This window comes from Neolamprologus multifasciatus, chromosome 6, assembly GCF_963576455.1.
Source record: "Neolamprologus multifasciatus chromosome 6, fNeoMul1.2, whole genome shotgun sequence".
In the NCBI taxonomy this organism is placed as follows: domain Eukaryota; kingdom Metazoa; phylum Chordata; class Actinopteri; order Cichliformes; family Cichlidae; genus Neolamprologus; species Neolamprologus multifasciatus.
This window is the reverse complement of record NC_140444.1, coordinates 37,832,349-37,845,765: the sequence shown is the minus strand read 5'-3', so window position 1 is coordinate 37,845,765 and position 13,417 is coordinate 37,832,349. Positions and strand designations below refer to the sequence as shown.

Genomic DNA, 13,417 nt, shown 5'->3' with positions numbered 1-13,417 from the left:
TTCAATAGTGTGTGTGAGAGCATTTCAGTTGTGTGATAGAGCGTTTCAGTTGTGTGATAGAGCGTTTCAGTAGTGTGTGTGAGAGCATTTCAGTTGTGTGATAGAGCGTTTCAGTAGTGTGTGTGATAGAGCGTTTCAGTAGTGTGTGTGAGAGCATTTCAGTTGTGTGATAGAGCGTTTCAGTAGTGTGTGTGATAGAGCGTTTCAGTAGTGTGTGTGAGAGCGTTTCAGTAGTGTGATAGAGCGTTTCAATAGTGTGTGTGAGAGCATTTCAGTTGTGTGATAGAGCGTTTCAGTTGTGTGATAGAGCGTTTCAGTAGTGTGTGTGAGAGCATTTCAGTTGTGTGATAGAGCGTTTCAGTAGTGTGTGTGAGAGCATTTCAGTTGTGTGATAGAGCGTTTCAGTAGTGTGTGTGAGAGCATTTCAGTTGTGTGATAGAGCGTTTCAGTAGTGTGTGTGATAGAGCGTTTCAGTAGTGTGTGTGAGAGCGTTTCAGTTGTGTGATAGAGCGTTTCAATAGTGTGTGTGAGAGCATTTCAGTTGTGTGATAGAGCGTTTCAGTAGTGTGTGTGAGAGCATTTCAGTTGTGTGATAGAGCGTTTCAGTAGTGTGTGTGAGAGCGTTTCAGTTGTGTGATAGAGTGTTTCAGTAGTGTGTGTGATAGAGCGTTTCAGTAGTGTGTGTGAGAGCGTTTCAGTTGTGTGATAGAGCGTTTCAGTAGTGTGTGTGAGAGCGTTTCAGTAGTGTGTGTGATAGAGCGTTTCAGTTGTGTGTGTTAGAGCGTTTCAGTTGTGTGATAGAGCGTTTCAGTAGTGTGTGTGATAGAGCGTTTCAGTTGTGTGTGTGAGAGTGTTTCAGTTGTGTGATAGAGCGTTTCAGTAGTGTGTGTGAGAGCGTTTCAGTAGTGTGTGTGAGAGCGTTTCAGTAGTGTGTGTGAGAGCGTTTCAGTAGTGTGTGTGAGAGCGTTTCAGTTGTGTGATAGAGCGTTTCAGTAGTGTGTGTGAGAGCGTTTCAGTAGTGTGTGTGTGTGTGTGAGAGCGTTTCAGTTGTGTGTGTGAGAACGTTTCAGTAGTGTGTGTGTGAGAGCGTTTCAGTAGTGTGTGTGAGAGCGTTTCAGTAGTGTGTGTGAGAGCGTTTCAGTTGTGTGATAGAGCGTTTCAGTAGTGTGTGTGAGAGCGTTTCAGTAGTGTGTGTGTGTGTGTGTGAGAGCGTTTCAGTTGTGTGTGTTAGAGCGTTTCAGTTGTGTGATAGAGCGTTTCAGTAGTGTGTGTGATAGAGCGTTTCAGTTGTGTGTGTGAGAGTGTTTCAGTTGTGTGATAGAGCGTTTCAGTAGTGTGTGTGAGAGCGTTTCAGTAGTGTGTGTGATAGAGCGTTTCAGTAGTGTGTGTGAGAGCGTTTCAGTAGTGTGTGTGAGAGCGTTTCAGTAGTGTGTGTGAGAGCGTTTCAGTTGTGTGATAGAGCGTTTCAGTAGTGTGTGTGAGAGCGTTTCAGTAGTGTGTGTGTGTGTGTGAGAGCGTTTCAGTTGTGTGTGTGAGAACGTTTCAGTAGTGTGTGTGTGAGAGCGTTTCAGTAGTGTGTGTGAGAGCGTTTCAGTTGTGTGATAGAGCGTTTCAGTAGTGTGTGTGAGAGCGTTTCAGTAGTGTGTGTGTGTGTGTGTGAGAGCGTTTCAGTTGTGTGTGTGAGAACGTTTCAGTAGTGTGTGTGTGAGAGCGTTTCAGTAATAATGTCCCTTACATCACCTCATATATTCTCTCCCAGATACAATAACAGTAGATTCTTATGTTCACACATCAACTTTCCAGCCTGAAAAAAACCCCTAAAAGTTTATTTTGTGATCCAGAAAGAGTAATATTTCAAACGCTGCGTTCCTCTGCAACTGCCTCGTTTGAGTTTCAGACAAAATGCATTCTGGGATTATTGCCTGGGTTTGGCTACAGCAGCTAGCCAGCTGATTGGAGACCGTAACAGCCAGTCAGTATTGTTTGCATCCAGTCTGTGATTGGTTGGTTTTGTGGCACACTTATAACGGTGTACAGAGAGTGGAGCACGCAGGGAGCAGAGATGTTGTGACCGCGAACGACACACTGAGAGCAGGTCTGCAGATGTCTGTGAGCACACAGAGCAGTTATTGTATGTGTATATGGATAATTGCAAACACTGAAATACATTTCTTGGATGCAGAAATAAATTTGTTCGCTCAAATTAAACTTTTATTCTGCTCAAAATAACTTTCTCCTCAACACGCAACATTTGTGCTTGCAAAACCTTTTTGCGTGCGCTCAGAATAGAGGCACTAAAGTAACACCATAGAGTCCCAGTTTAGTGACTGGTGTGTACTTAAACATCCCCGGACATGGTTAAGCAAACAGTTCCCTGAAGAGGTGCCCCTGGTACAGTTCATTTGGTACATATGCAACTTAATCGTAACTCGATGGAGCACAAAACTCTTCCTCAACTAAAGCTGCTCTGTAAACTCTGTCATGTAAATGAAAATAACAGGTGTGTAAGACATGTAAGAGGCATGTTCTGCTTCCCCAGTAAAGCCACAATATATGTAAACTATAAACCTAAATCTGCAGTGCAAGAGTGTCCATGTGTGTGCTCAGATAACCTGAAGTCTACTTACTTAGGATCATCAAGTACAGTGTGCATTCACCCTGACATTAGTAGAGGGGGTTACGTATTAGCTATATGAGCTATTTTCTATCATGTTCATACATATATGTATATATTTTAATACTTTTGATTATTGATATTGAAGCAATTTGTCTTTTTAGCCAAGTTGGTGCAGTCGTCGTTGTTTTAGTTTCACAGCAGTCCAGCATGTGACAGTAAAAACTACACCTTAGTGGATCAAAGCAGCCCTCTCTCTTTCTAACGATGTCCCTCCAATTGTTCTGTCATGTTCATTATATTTTCCTCCATCACTCTGTTGTTGGGACTCTTCATGGCGAATGCAACAGCAGCGTCCTGCGACTGTGAGGGCTTCCACACTGAAATCTGCTCTGCGAGGTGCTCGAGCACACTGGGATGGCGGGTGAGCAGCTGGCTGTGCTAAGAGATTTGATTGAGCAATCCAGTGTCAGTAATGAAAATGAACTGCTGTCTGTGTTTGTAAAGCGGGCGGGCACTGGCATTTTGTCAATACAATTATGCAGGCTATGGACCGACTCCAAGAAAACAACATTCTATTGGCCCACAGTTGCATCAGCCCATTGGGCAAAAGCCCAATAAGCCAGATTACCACTCAAGTGCTGAATGTGGAGCTACAGTCGTGGTCTACTCATCTGGAGCATCATGCCATGGAAATTTGGGGGTTTCTAATAATTACTTTGAATCATTATTCCATCCCCTTTGTCCAGTGTACCATTATCACTGGAAGCAAAACCGCTCCAGAGCATGATGCTACCACCACCATGTTTGACAGACCGTACAGTGTTTACTCATCCAAACATACCAGATGTTGTTGGGGCCAAACAGCTCAACCTTTGTGTCTGCTGTCCATAAACCTGCAGAAGGAACTTGGCTTGTTTATGAGGTATCTGCACACTTTAGTGGCGCCTCAAGGCACTGATTTTCTCAGTGCACAGTAACTTGAAACTGTGTCGGACAGTTCAGTGACGCTGGTGTTCCAACAGTTTCCTGGTCATAACACTTTCCTCTTATCTGAAGGGTGACCGTTTGGGTTGTTTTCCAGACCTCAGCAAAGTGGTGGCACATCAGAATAACTTAGTTCTATAAATACAATAGAATTCAATGAAATTATTAATAACTTCTTATTAAATATTAATAACTATTAATACTCACCACAAATAAACCCATCTAAAAATGAAATTGATCAGTTTCTTGACAATATAACCCTTCCAAAATTACTAGACAGTCAAGCAATGGCACTGGAGTCACCACTGACATCAGGTAAACTCCAGGACCGGGGGGGGGGGGGGGGGGGGGGGGGGCTAATCCTCAACTCAAAACAAGCTAAAAAATTACATGGGTGCGAACAATCTACTTACCTAATGTTTCTAACAGAAAAGACTCTACACGAGTAGGTGTATGGGGTCCCCAGACTAACCTAGACCCCTTTACTCACACCACAGCCTTCAAACAAAAGAAATACACCAGAGGAGCTTTGTGCCAAACAATTCTAAGCAAGGAAGAGAGAAAACGCCCAGCCACAGGTGAGTCTCCTTATTAAGGTGTGCACTCCTGGTTTGTCCAATCACGCCTCCTTCCTCTAATTAGCTGGAGATCCCCAAATTGACAGCAGCCTGCAGTCTGTGTACCTAAGGGAATGGCAAACAAAAGGAGAGGGAAAGAAAACATGCAGACACGTATCAACGTGAGTGTTGAATCTCTTTGCTAGAATTATGTTTGGGTGTGTCGAATGTTTGACGCGTGCTGTACTGATAGTTGCTTTATGTATCATTACTACAGACCACAGCTGAATAAATCAACCGAACTTGGAAGCTGCCACCGTGTTCTTTAACCAGAACACGACCACCATACCGTGCCACTGTAAATCAGCTACACTCCCAGAGACGACATTCTCTCCATTTTACACCTCTCTTAATACTGTATGTGGATTCATGTAATCCTGCAATGAGATCTAAGGTTGGTTAGAGCTCAATTCAGATACACAGACTGGGTCCACGCTTCACTATTGTGGTTGATGTGGGGGTAGGTACAGGCTTTGGGTGTCTAGGGATTCCCTAGGGACGTTTTTCCTGGAGGGTTCAACCCGGGGTCATGAACTGGTTGGGGCCCTGGTGGCTCTTGGATGGTGTTTTCCTGATGGACCCTCCCCCCTGGGGAGGGTCCAGGGGGGAGGCCCCTGGGTGGGTCCAGGGTGGGCTTGGGGTTCTGGTGGTGCCCCCCCCCCCCAGAACGGGCCTGGGCTCTCAGGGGTCCCCTGGTGCATCGGTGGAATTGGGGGGGTGTTAAACTGGTGGGGATGCTGTTACATCCTTGCAGAAGTTCTCTGCTCTCCAGGACTTCATTCTGCAGGTGGGGGCGATATATAGGAAAGGTGGTGAATGAACTCAACCTGGGTGTCTATTGTCTTATGTAGTCTGGGAGGTGATTGGATGATGGGGTAGGTGTGGTTTCCTCTCTGGCGTGGTCGGGTGGGCCGCCCCGGGCTCTATGGGGGTTGGCGGTGCTACTGCTGTGGACCCCGGTTTGATTGCCCCTCTGGGGACGATGGCACCTGGACCTGGGGGTATAAGGCAAGTTCCCAGTGTCCGGGGCTGGGTGCTCATGTATGTACTGGCTTACTCCCGGTGGCTTGACGGAGCCTGGTACTCATGGCTCAGTCGGGCTCCTTCTCGGGGTTGGGGGGCCCTCGGACCTCTGGGCCCGGGGCTCGGTCCGCACTGGCGTGGCTGCTGGCAGGGCCTGCAGGCATGTTACCACAGACCCCTGTGGCTTCTGCTGTGGCCTCTGGATGGCTGGGGCCTGGACCTCCTCCATGCCTCCTTCATGTCGTTCCTGGGGGATGGAGCTATGGTTCCCCACACCCTCTAGTGCAGCGGTCCCTGACAGTTTTTTGCACCACGGACCGGCCTTTAAGGTGTCGCAGATAAATACAACAAATTAAAACCAGTACCGGTACCAAAAAAAGAAGATTTATTCATAACACACGGAAAAAGACCGAGGGAAACCGAGTTAATGATAAAAACGATAAAACCCCCAGAAACCATAAATTTCACACCGAGCCTCAACTCTCGCGTCCTGGTACCAAATGACTCACGGCCCGGGGGTTGGGACCGCTGCTCGAGCAGATAGTTACATGGAGAAACCTTTTGAATACACAGGTGTACACACAGGTGTTCACAGACACACATTGTCGTCCTTGGCTGCTGCCTCAAAGCACATCGTGTGTTGTCGATCTTCCGTGCTGCTCAGTAACATATTTACTGTTACTTGTACTTATCTAGGTTGTTGCTGTGGTCTCTCTACCGTGTCGTTCTCTTTTGCTGGTTTTCTTTTCTTTTCTTTTCTTCCAACAGGTGATCCAGCTGATTTTTAGTGTCTTTTCTCTCTGTCCCTCTAATGTTCTTTCTCCCAGTCATGTCTGTCTAGTTTGTAATAACTTAAAATAAAACAAAGATCAATCAGGGACCGACTGTTGGCGAACAGTAGAAAACACTGCTGACAGACAGACGCTGTGATATAATAGAAGCAAGGGCGTGGAGTATGTTACTGACAGAATGTGAACTGGGCTGATGGGATTGTGCTAAAAAGGCCAAAGCACGATGTAACGGCGTATTTCTACTATTTCTTCAAGTCCATCGCCTTACAGCAGTGAATAAAAATAGAGATGTGGGAGGAGCCTGGCTTGTCGTCAGTGTGGTGAGGTGAGACCAGCTTCACAGCGCCTCCTGTTATCTAACAACCTGCCTGTTATGTAACAGCACAGAAGAAAATTTTGCAAAGACATGAGGAGGAGGTCTGCATTAGGCCTGGACTGATATCAAAGTCGATACCGTTTGTTCGAACCACAGAGCAGCCTGAGACAAAGGAAATGATCACATCTGTACTAGTGAATGAATTCATGCTGTCATGATCAGTAAATATGAATTTACCGTGCTTATCCTGCTGGATCTCTGCAGATACCTTTAAAGGTTTCAGCCTCAGCTTTTGACTTCATTCTACTGTAACCATGTTAAAATGTCACAGTATGTCACACACATTCAGTTTGTTGTAGCCTTCTTTTTGTTACATTTGTTGTTTTTTATGCTTCTGCATGTGTAAATGTGGCGAAGCACAGTGTCTTTATAGACCGTCATGACCACGACTGCTGCCATGATGAATGCCTGCTGGCTGCTGTTCTTACTCAGGGTTGTTCGAATGTTAATCAAACCAGCATTTCTGTGAGTGTGCGGTGCATGCACCATATCAATCCATCACACAACTGAAATATTGTGACGTGTTACTCTTTACAAAAACGGAGACCATTACTTACACTTCGTAAGTAAGGTAATGATAAGGTTATAAAAAGTGCGATTAGAGAGTTCTTAAAGCTGTACGTCTGCTACGCTGTTCAGTCACATGAAAATAAGCACGTTAGTCAAATTCTACATTCAACTGTTTTTTATTGAAGCATGCTTTGATTCTTTTTTAAAAAATCAGTTATTAACAACAATAGAGGTGTGATATTCATTTTATTAAAATAAAGTCTGCATTATAGTATCAGTCGGGTAATAACTGGATACCTCATTCATCTCCGTGCACACTGATTCAGTCCCTCATCTCTTTATACAGACATGGGTGTAACTCTAAACCAGCATCAGTCTGTCTGTGTGACGCTGCTGTGACACAGTTGGTGTGTGTGTGTGTGTGTGTGTGTGTGAGGGGGACCACAGATTCCAGCTTACCCCTTCTCCTTCCAGATCCATCTCTCCAGTTTCCTCCCTGCAGCATCCCTCCTCCTGCTAAGCCAATCACCTGGTGCACAGCAGCGTCATGTGCCCAACAACTACCAATAGTGTACTACCAGGCACCGGCAAAAAGAGGGGAGGTGTCTCTCTGTGTTCTTCTTCACTGTGAGTCAGACGGCATCCCTGGATGAGAATGGATGGACGGACACGCAGGATTCATCTGACTAGCACAGAGAGGTTTCTCCTTTTTACTTCACCCTGAGGAGGAAGCGTGCTGCTCCATCTTTAACCTACTCCCTCCCTCCCTCTGCTACTGGCACACAGAGGAGATGAATGGGGAGGCGATGGACCCGGCACAAGAGCAGCAGCAGAATGCCGGTAACACCTCCCACCTACCTCCCCCTCCAACCATCACACCGGCCATTCCCCCCTATGTGAAGCTGGGTCTGACCATCGCCTACACCGTCTTCTACTCACTGCTCTTTGCCTTCGTCTATGCCCAGCTCTGGCTGGTGCTGCGGTACCGGCACAAGCGCTTCAGCTACCAGACGGCCTTCCTGTTCCTGTGTCTGCTGTGGGCCGCCCTGCGCGCCCTTCTCTTCTCCTTCTATTTCAGAGACTGTGTGACCGCCAATGCACTTGGACCCTTTGCCTTCTGGCTTCTGTACTGCTTCCCCGTCTGCCTGCAGTTCTTCACGCTCAGTCTCATGAACCTCTACTGTGCACAGGTGAGCGGGCTTCTGCTGCTGTTACTGCTGTAGCAGAGACCGGTGGCTCTGGGAACGGCTAACGGGGGTCAGACTGTGGCAGGCTTTAGTCCATGCAGGCAGTACGGGGTTAATCTGCAACAAATCTGAGGTATCCTTTCATTTCTTGTTGATGTGCTGCCATCTGTGGCCCCTGATGGTAAGAACATGAATGATTAAATAAGCAGGTTCCCACCTTCACTAGTCCCAGTGGCAGACAGTGGCACAGTAAAAGCCAGTCTGAATTACAGTGGGGGGGGGGGGGGGGGTTCTGTGTACTCAGGAGTCTGTGGGGCTGAAGAATGAAGAAGAATGAAGTGCAACAAACTGCAGTTCTTGAAACGGCCACTTGAGGCTGACTCTAAAAGTGAGTCAGTGTGTAGCTTTGGCCTCTGTGGATCGTTTCCTCTGTACTGCATAAAGGTTTGATGTTAGCATGCTTCAGTGTGTAGGTGGACGCCCAATAGCACATAGAGCTGGAGCTGACTGAGCTTGAAGTCCAACAAGTTTGTGTTTCAGTTTTAGTGAAAGTGTCTAGTACTTAGTTCTGATTAGTATGTATGTGGTGACCCTGCATCACGGTGGTGTTGCTATACGCATCACAAGCCTGTTACAACCTGGTGGTGCTCGCCCTCGCTGACATCACGACCATCAACTCCTTTGACTATGACTGGTACAACGTCTCCGACCAGGTTAGAGCTTCTGCACTCCTGATATCAGCATCTTGCTGGTATTAATAACTGCAAATAGTAAACGTAGAGCTAACACCGAGGCTTCCTGAACCAACTGCCATCTTTTATATACAGTGTTTGGGGTGGCAAACAAAGCTTGAAACCACATTTTCTGTACTTGCTGCCTTCATATAAGAGCGAACACTGCTTACTGTCGTGACATCTGTCACTGATCAGATGATGAGTGCAGCTGCCTCTTCACTCATATTCATCAACAGCAGCTGCTCAACTAGACCAGGAAACAGTGTTTTCACATGAGAGGAGGCTCAGCAGCGCTGGTCTGTGAGAAAGATGACACCGGTTATTTTACTACAGTCTATTATCTCCTTAATGCAGGTACCTTCAGGAGATGAGCTGCTGCAGGCTCTGAGGCAGCACACACAGTTTGTAATGCTTGCATGCTGAACACATGACAGAGGCAGATGAAGCTGTGTGGACAGAGTGAAGCTGTGTGGACAGAGTGAAGCTGTGTGGACAGAGTGAAGCTGTGTGGACAGAGTGAAGCTGTGTGGACAGAGTGACGCTCAGACAAAAGTCTGTGTGCTGTAAATGTGCAGTTGTTGTTTTAGAAGTGATCCAAGTGCGACTGAGATTAACTTGTGACTCAATGTTCAGCCGTAGGTAGTGAAACCTGGAGCTGTTGGGGGGAAGCTGTTGATCTTTGGCAGTGAAGCATGTTAATAAGCTTATATTATACGTGAGTTGTGCTGTTTCATTTATGAGCTGATAATCTGACAAAATAAAGCTTCCTGCTTCCTGGTCGTGGAGGTAAAGCAACCCTGAGATGCTTCTCAGGAAGATCCAAAGTGTTCCTTTGAATAGACCTGGAGCCTGGATCCTGCACTAACAAAAGGAGAACAGAGTCCTGACTGGCCAGCAGTCATTGTTGGACTACATGTGTCCATCAGATCACCTCAGAGGTGCAAGCGAATAATCCGTCTCTGCCTGTCTCTGCTTCTTCCTCACAGGTTTACTTTAAGGCAAAGTCCAAGTACGCACCAGCACTCCTGAAGTACAGGTAACTTGACTAACTTGTGAAATCGAAGGTTGTCAAAGCAGGAAGTGGAGTTGGTGTTTTCCGAGCTTTTCCAGAATCCACAGCGCTGTCTCCCCTCTCCCAGACTTCCTCTGTACCTGGTCTTCCTTTGCGTCAGCCTCATTTTTCTGGTGGTTAATCTGATCTGCGCCCTGATGGTCAAGATGACCGCTGCCGACGTGAAGACCATCGTTCTGGTGAGGGTGACCGTTAACGACAGCTTGTTCGTGCTCTGCGCCATCTCGCTGTCCGTCTGCCTCTACAAGGTGGCCAAGATGTCATTGGCCAACATCTACCTGGAGTCAAAGGTAGAGTTTCATTTACAACATGTTCCTGTGAGGAACGAGAGATCACGCTGCACAAACTCGTTGAATAAACTGATGTCTCTGTGTGTAGGGAACGTCCGTGTGTCAGGTGACCCTGATCGGCATCACGGTGGTGTTGTTATACGCATCGCGAGCCTGTTACAACCTGGTGGTGCTCGCCCTCGCTGACATCGAGACCATCAACTCCTTTGACTATGACTGGTACAACGTCTCCGACCAGGTTAGAGCTTCATCCAGCTGTGAACAGCAGCTTCTTATGTCACTCTCATGTAACTAGGAAGGGGCAGAGGTCCTGATAAAGCCGACCTGATCTCCATACATGTGTTTATTCAGTCAAACCCATACCTGACCCGGGTACACCACGGGTGCCGTCCCTCACTGTGGGAGTGTGAGACCACACAGACTGAATGTGCCATGTTGTGCGCTCTGCACACATTTCCCACTGTGTGTGGAAAACATGCAAAGACCAGTGTGCCACTACACGTCAGCAGGTTTGGAAAGCTGTGTTTGTGTTGCCTCTGACCTGTGTGCAGTGTTGGGGAGTAACGGAATACATGTACCGCCGTTACGTATTTAAAATACAAAATATGAGTAACTGTATTCCGTTACAGTTACCGTTTAAAAAGGTGGTATTTAGAATACAGTTACTTTGTTGAAATAAATGGATTACACGGCGGTACTTCCCTGTTTCATATTGTGGCGGGTCAGGACTGTTTGGGTTTTGTTTGACAGCTACGTTCTGTTGTTCCAGGCAGCGTTACGGTTGCCATGGTTACAGGGCGACGCTCTCTCTCTGCGTGTTTCCTGGGTGAGAGAGCGCCTGTTGTTGTTGTGCTAAGCTAACAGGCAGAATGCTACAGGTATAGCTCTAAAGAATGTAGCATCATAGGCAGTGTAGTCCGTGCTGCAGGGAGAATGGACTGCCATACCCGTTATGTGTCTGTGAGCGAGGGAGGGAGAAAAAGGAAAAGTACGAGCTGTCATCGAGCAGAAACGGGAGCTGGAAGCATGTAAATATAATAATAACCACTGCAGCCAAGAAGAGAGCCTGACGAGCCCAGTTGTAAGTAAGCTATTAAGACTCGACTGTACACCGTGTTCGTGTTTTCCTCTGAAACAATAAGTTCTGTTGGAGCAGCTTTTCAACACCTCTCTCTGTCTCTGCTAGCAAAGTTGACCCAGACAACAAAGTAAAGCTAGTTTTCAGCTACGAGCCGACACAGAACCCACCGTATTAGCCAGAGGTCCCTTTACTACGGTTCGGAGCCGCGGACCTTCAGTAACAGTAATAAATCACAGCAATAGTACATTCATGTAGTTGTAAACAGCATGATAATATATTAAGTAATCCAAAGTATTCAGAATACGTTACTCTCATTGAGTAACGTAACGGAATACGTTACAGAATACATTTTGGGGCATGTATTCTGTAATCTGTAATGGAATACATTTTAAAAGTAACCTTCCCAACACTGCCTGTGTGTGTGCGTCCTCAGGCAGACTTGCGGTCCTCTCTGGGAGACGCCGGTTACATCGTCTTCGGGGTGATCCTGTTCGTGTGGGAGCTGCTGCCCACCTCACTGGTTGTGTTCTTCTTCAGGGTGAGACGGCCGCCTCAGGATCGGGTCAGTGCTCCTGCAGCTTCTTACAGTTTTTCTCTCTACATTAATGATATCACTGTTTGACTGCTGCTCTGATATATTTGCTCCAACAGAGCACCGCGGGAATCCCCAACCACGTTCTCTCCTCCAGAGGATATTTCTTTGACAATCCTCGCCGCTATGACAGCGATGACGACTTGGCGTGGAGCATTCCTCCCCAGAACGCCTCAGCGAGGTGTGAACATCATTTCTGACTTTACAATGTCACTGGTACTTATGGATGCCTGTGGCTGGGTTAACTGGTGATTCTGAATCGCCCATAGGTATGAATGTGAGTGTGAATGGCTGTCTGTCTCTCTGTGGTAGCCCTGCAACAGACACTGGGACAGGTTCACCATCACCTGCATGTAGCTTCAGGCAGGACAGAGGCCTGGTTGTTGGACGGCTTCATTTATGGCTGAATGACAATGAGGCAGGTGTAATGGTGGGCGTGCAAATAGTAGAGATGAAGGTCGACTCCATTCATCTGGACGTAGTGTTTTCAGTGGGTGTAATGAAACGACCGAGGAAGTCACGTTTCTCCCACTGAAACGTTCAGATGAACAGAATCAACCTTTTAGGATCTCCTAACTAGGGATGGGTATCGTTTAGGTTTTATCCGATACCGGTGCCAAACCGGTACTTTTGAAACGGTGCCGGTGCTTAAACGGTGCTCAAATCGGTGCTTAAAGAACGGAGAACACAAACTTTGTCCAAAAACCTCTCATGTTCAGCTGTTTTCCACTTTTTCTTTGGTCGTTTTAGCCTTTTTGTCCAGGGTGAAGGGAGTATCTGCCATCAAACAAGAAGACAGCTGCATGTAGCTATGATGATGTTTGCTAGTTCACCTTACATGCATTAATGTAATAACGTGGTTAGCCTACTCAACGTAAATTACACACGAACAACATTAAGCTACTCACGCAGAGAAGAACGGCTGCTGCTGCATCATCATCCTCATCATTTCTGCTACACTGGCAGGGCTAGGGGCCAGGACTCTCCTCTTCGGGTTTTTGGGGGATGTTGCTAACTCCGGGTCGATAACAGGCACCACACCCGCAGTAGATGTGCTCGGTGTGAGGTCTCGCAGCAAGCTATCAAATACGGCGCATTTCTCGGCTTTTAAAAAAACGCTATGCGTCGCCAGGTGTTTCATCAGATTTCAGGTGTTACCTCCTTTGACAGTATCACAGTATCAGCTTAAAGCACTTGTTGCAGCTGCTGAGTTTGCAGCTTTTGCTGTGAAGTACAGCCAGACTTTGACCGCTTCACCTTGGGCATTTTTAATCTGTAGCTCTGCTCTAAAAGAACGTACGTACCTGGACCCGCCTACTATCCTCGGAAACGTAAAATGATTGGCTAGAATCTAAAGTGTATCACAGCTCAGGAAAAATAAAGCAGCGAAATGTGCGCTGCTTTTCAGTCTGGTTACTACTGTTTATGACAGAACCATGTGCCATCATGGCACCGGATACCGGTACCCATCCCTACTCCTTACTGGAGATCTCCTCTGACACAGGTCTGTGACAGAGCGCCTCCTGTAGCTGCGTTATGGAGC

General features: G+C 46.9%; 1 protein-coding gene across 1 annotated transcript in view; it reads left to right on the top strand.

The window, feature by feature from the left end:
* The first annotated feature begins 5,341 nt into the window (after nt 1-5,341).
* Nucleotides 5,342-13,417, top strand: part of gpr137bb (G protein-coupled receptor 137Bb) — a 13,006-nt gene continuing 4,930 nt past the window's right edge. Inside the window, exons 1-6 of the mRNA XM_085164048.1 lie at nt 5,342-8,108; nt 9,826-9,875; nt 9,979-10,201; nt 10,290-10,439; nt 11,716-11,844; nt 11,934-12,055. Coding sequence (XP_085020174.1) covers nt 7,710-8,108; nt 9,826-9,875; nt 9,979-10,201; nt 10,290-10,439; nt 11,716-11,844; nt 11,934-12,055 — 1,073 coding nt within the window. The 5' untranslated portion in view covers nt 5,342-7,709. The remainder of the gene's footprint in view (nt 8,109-9,825; nt 9,876-9,978; nt 10,202-10,289; nt 10,440-11,715; nt 11,845-11,933; nt 12,056-13,417) is intronic.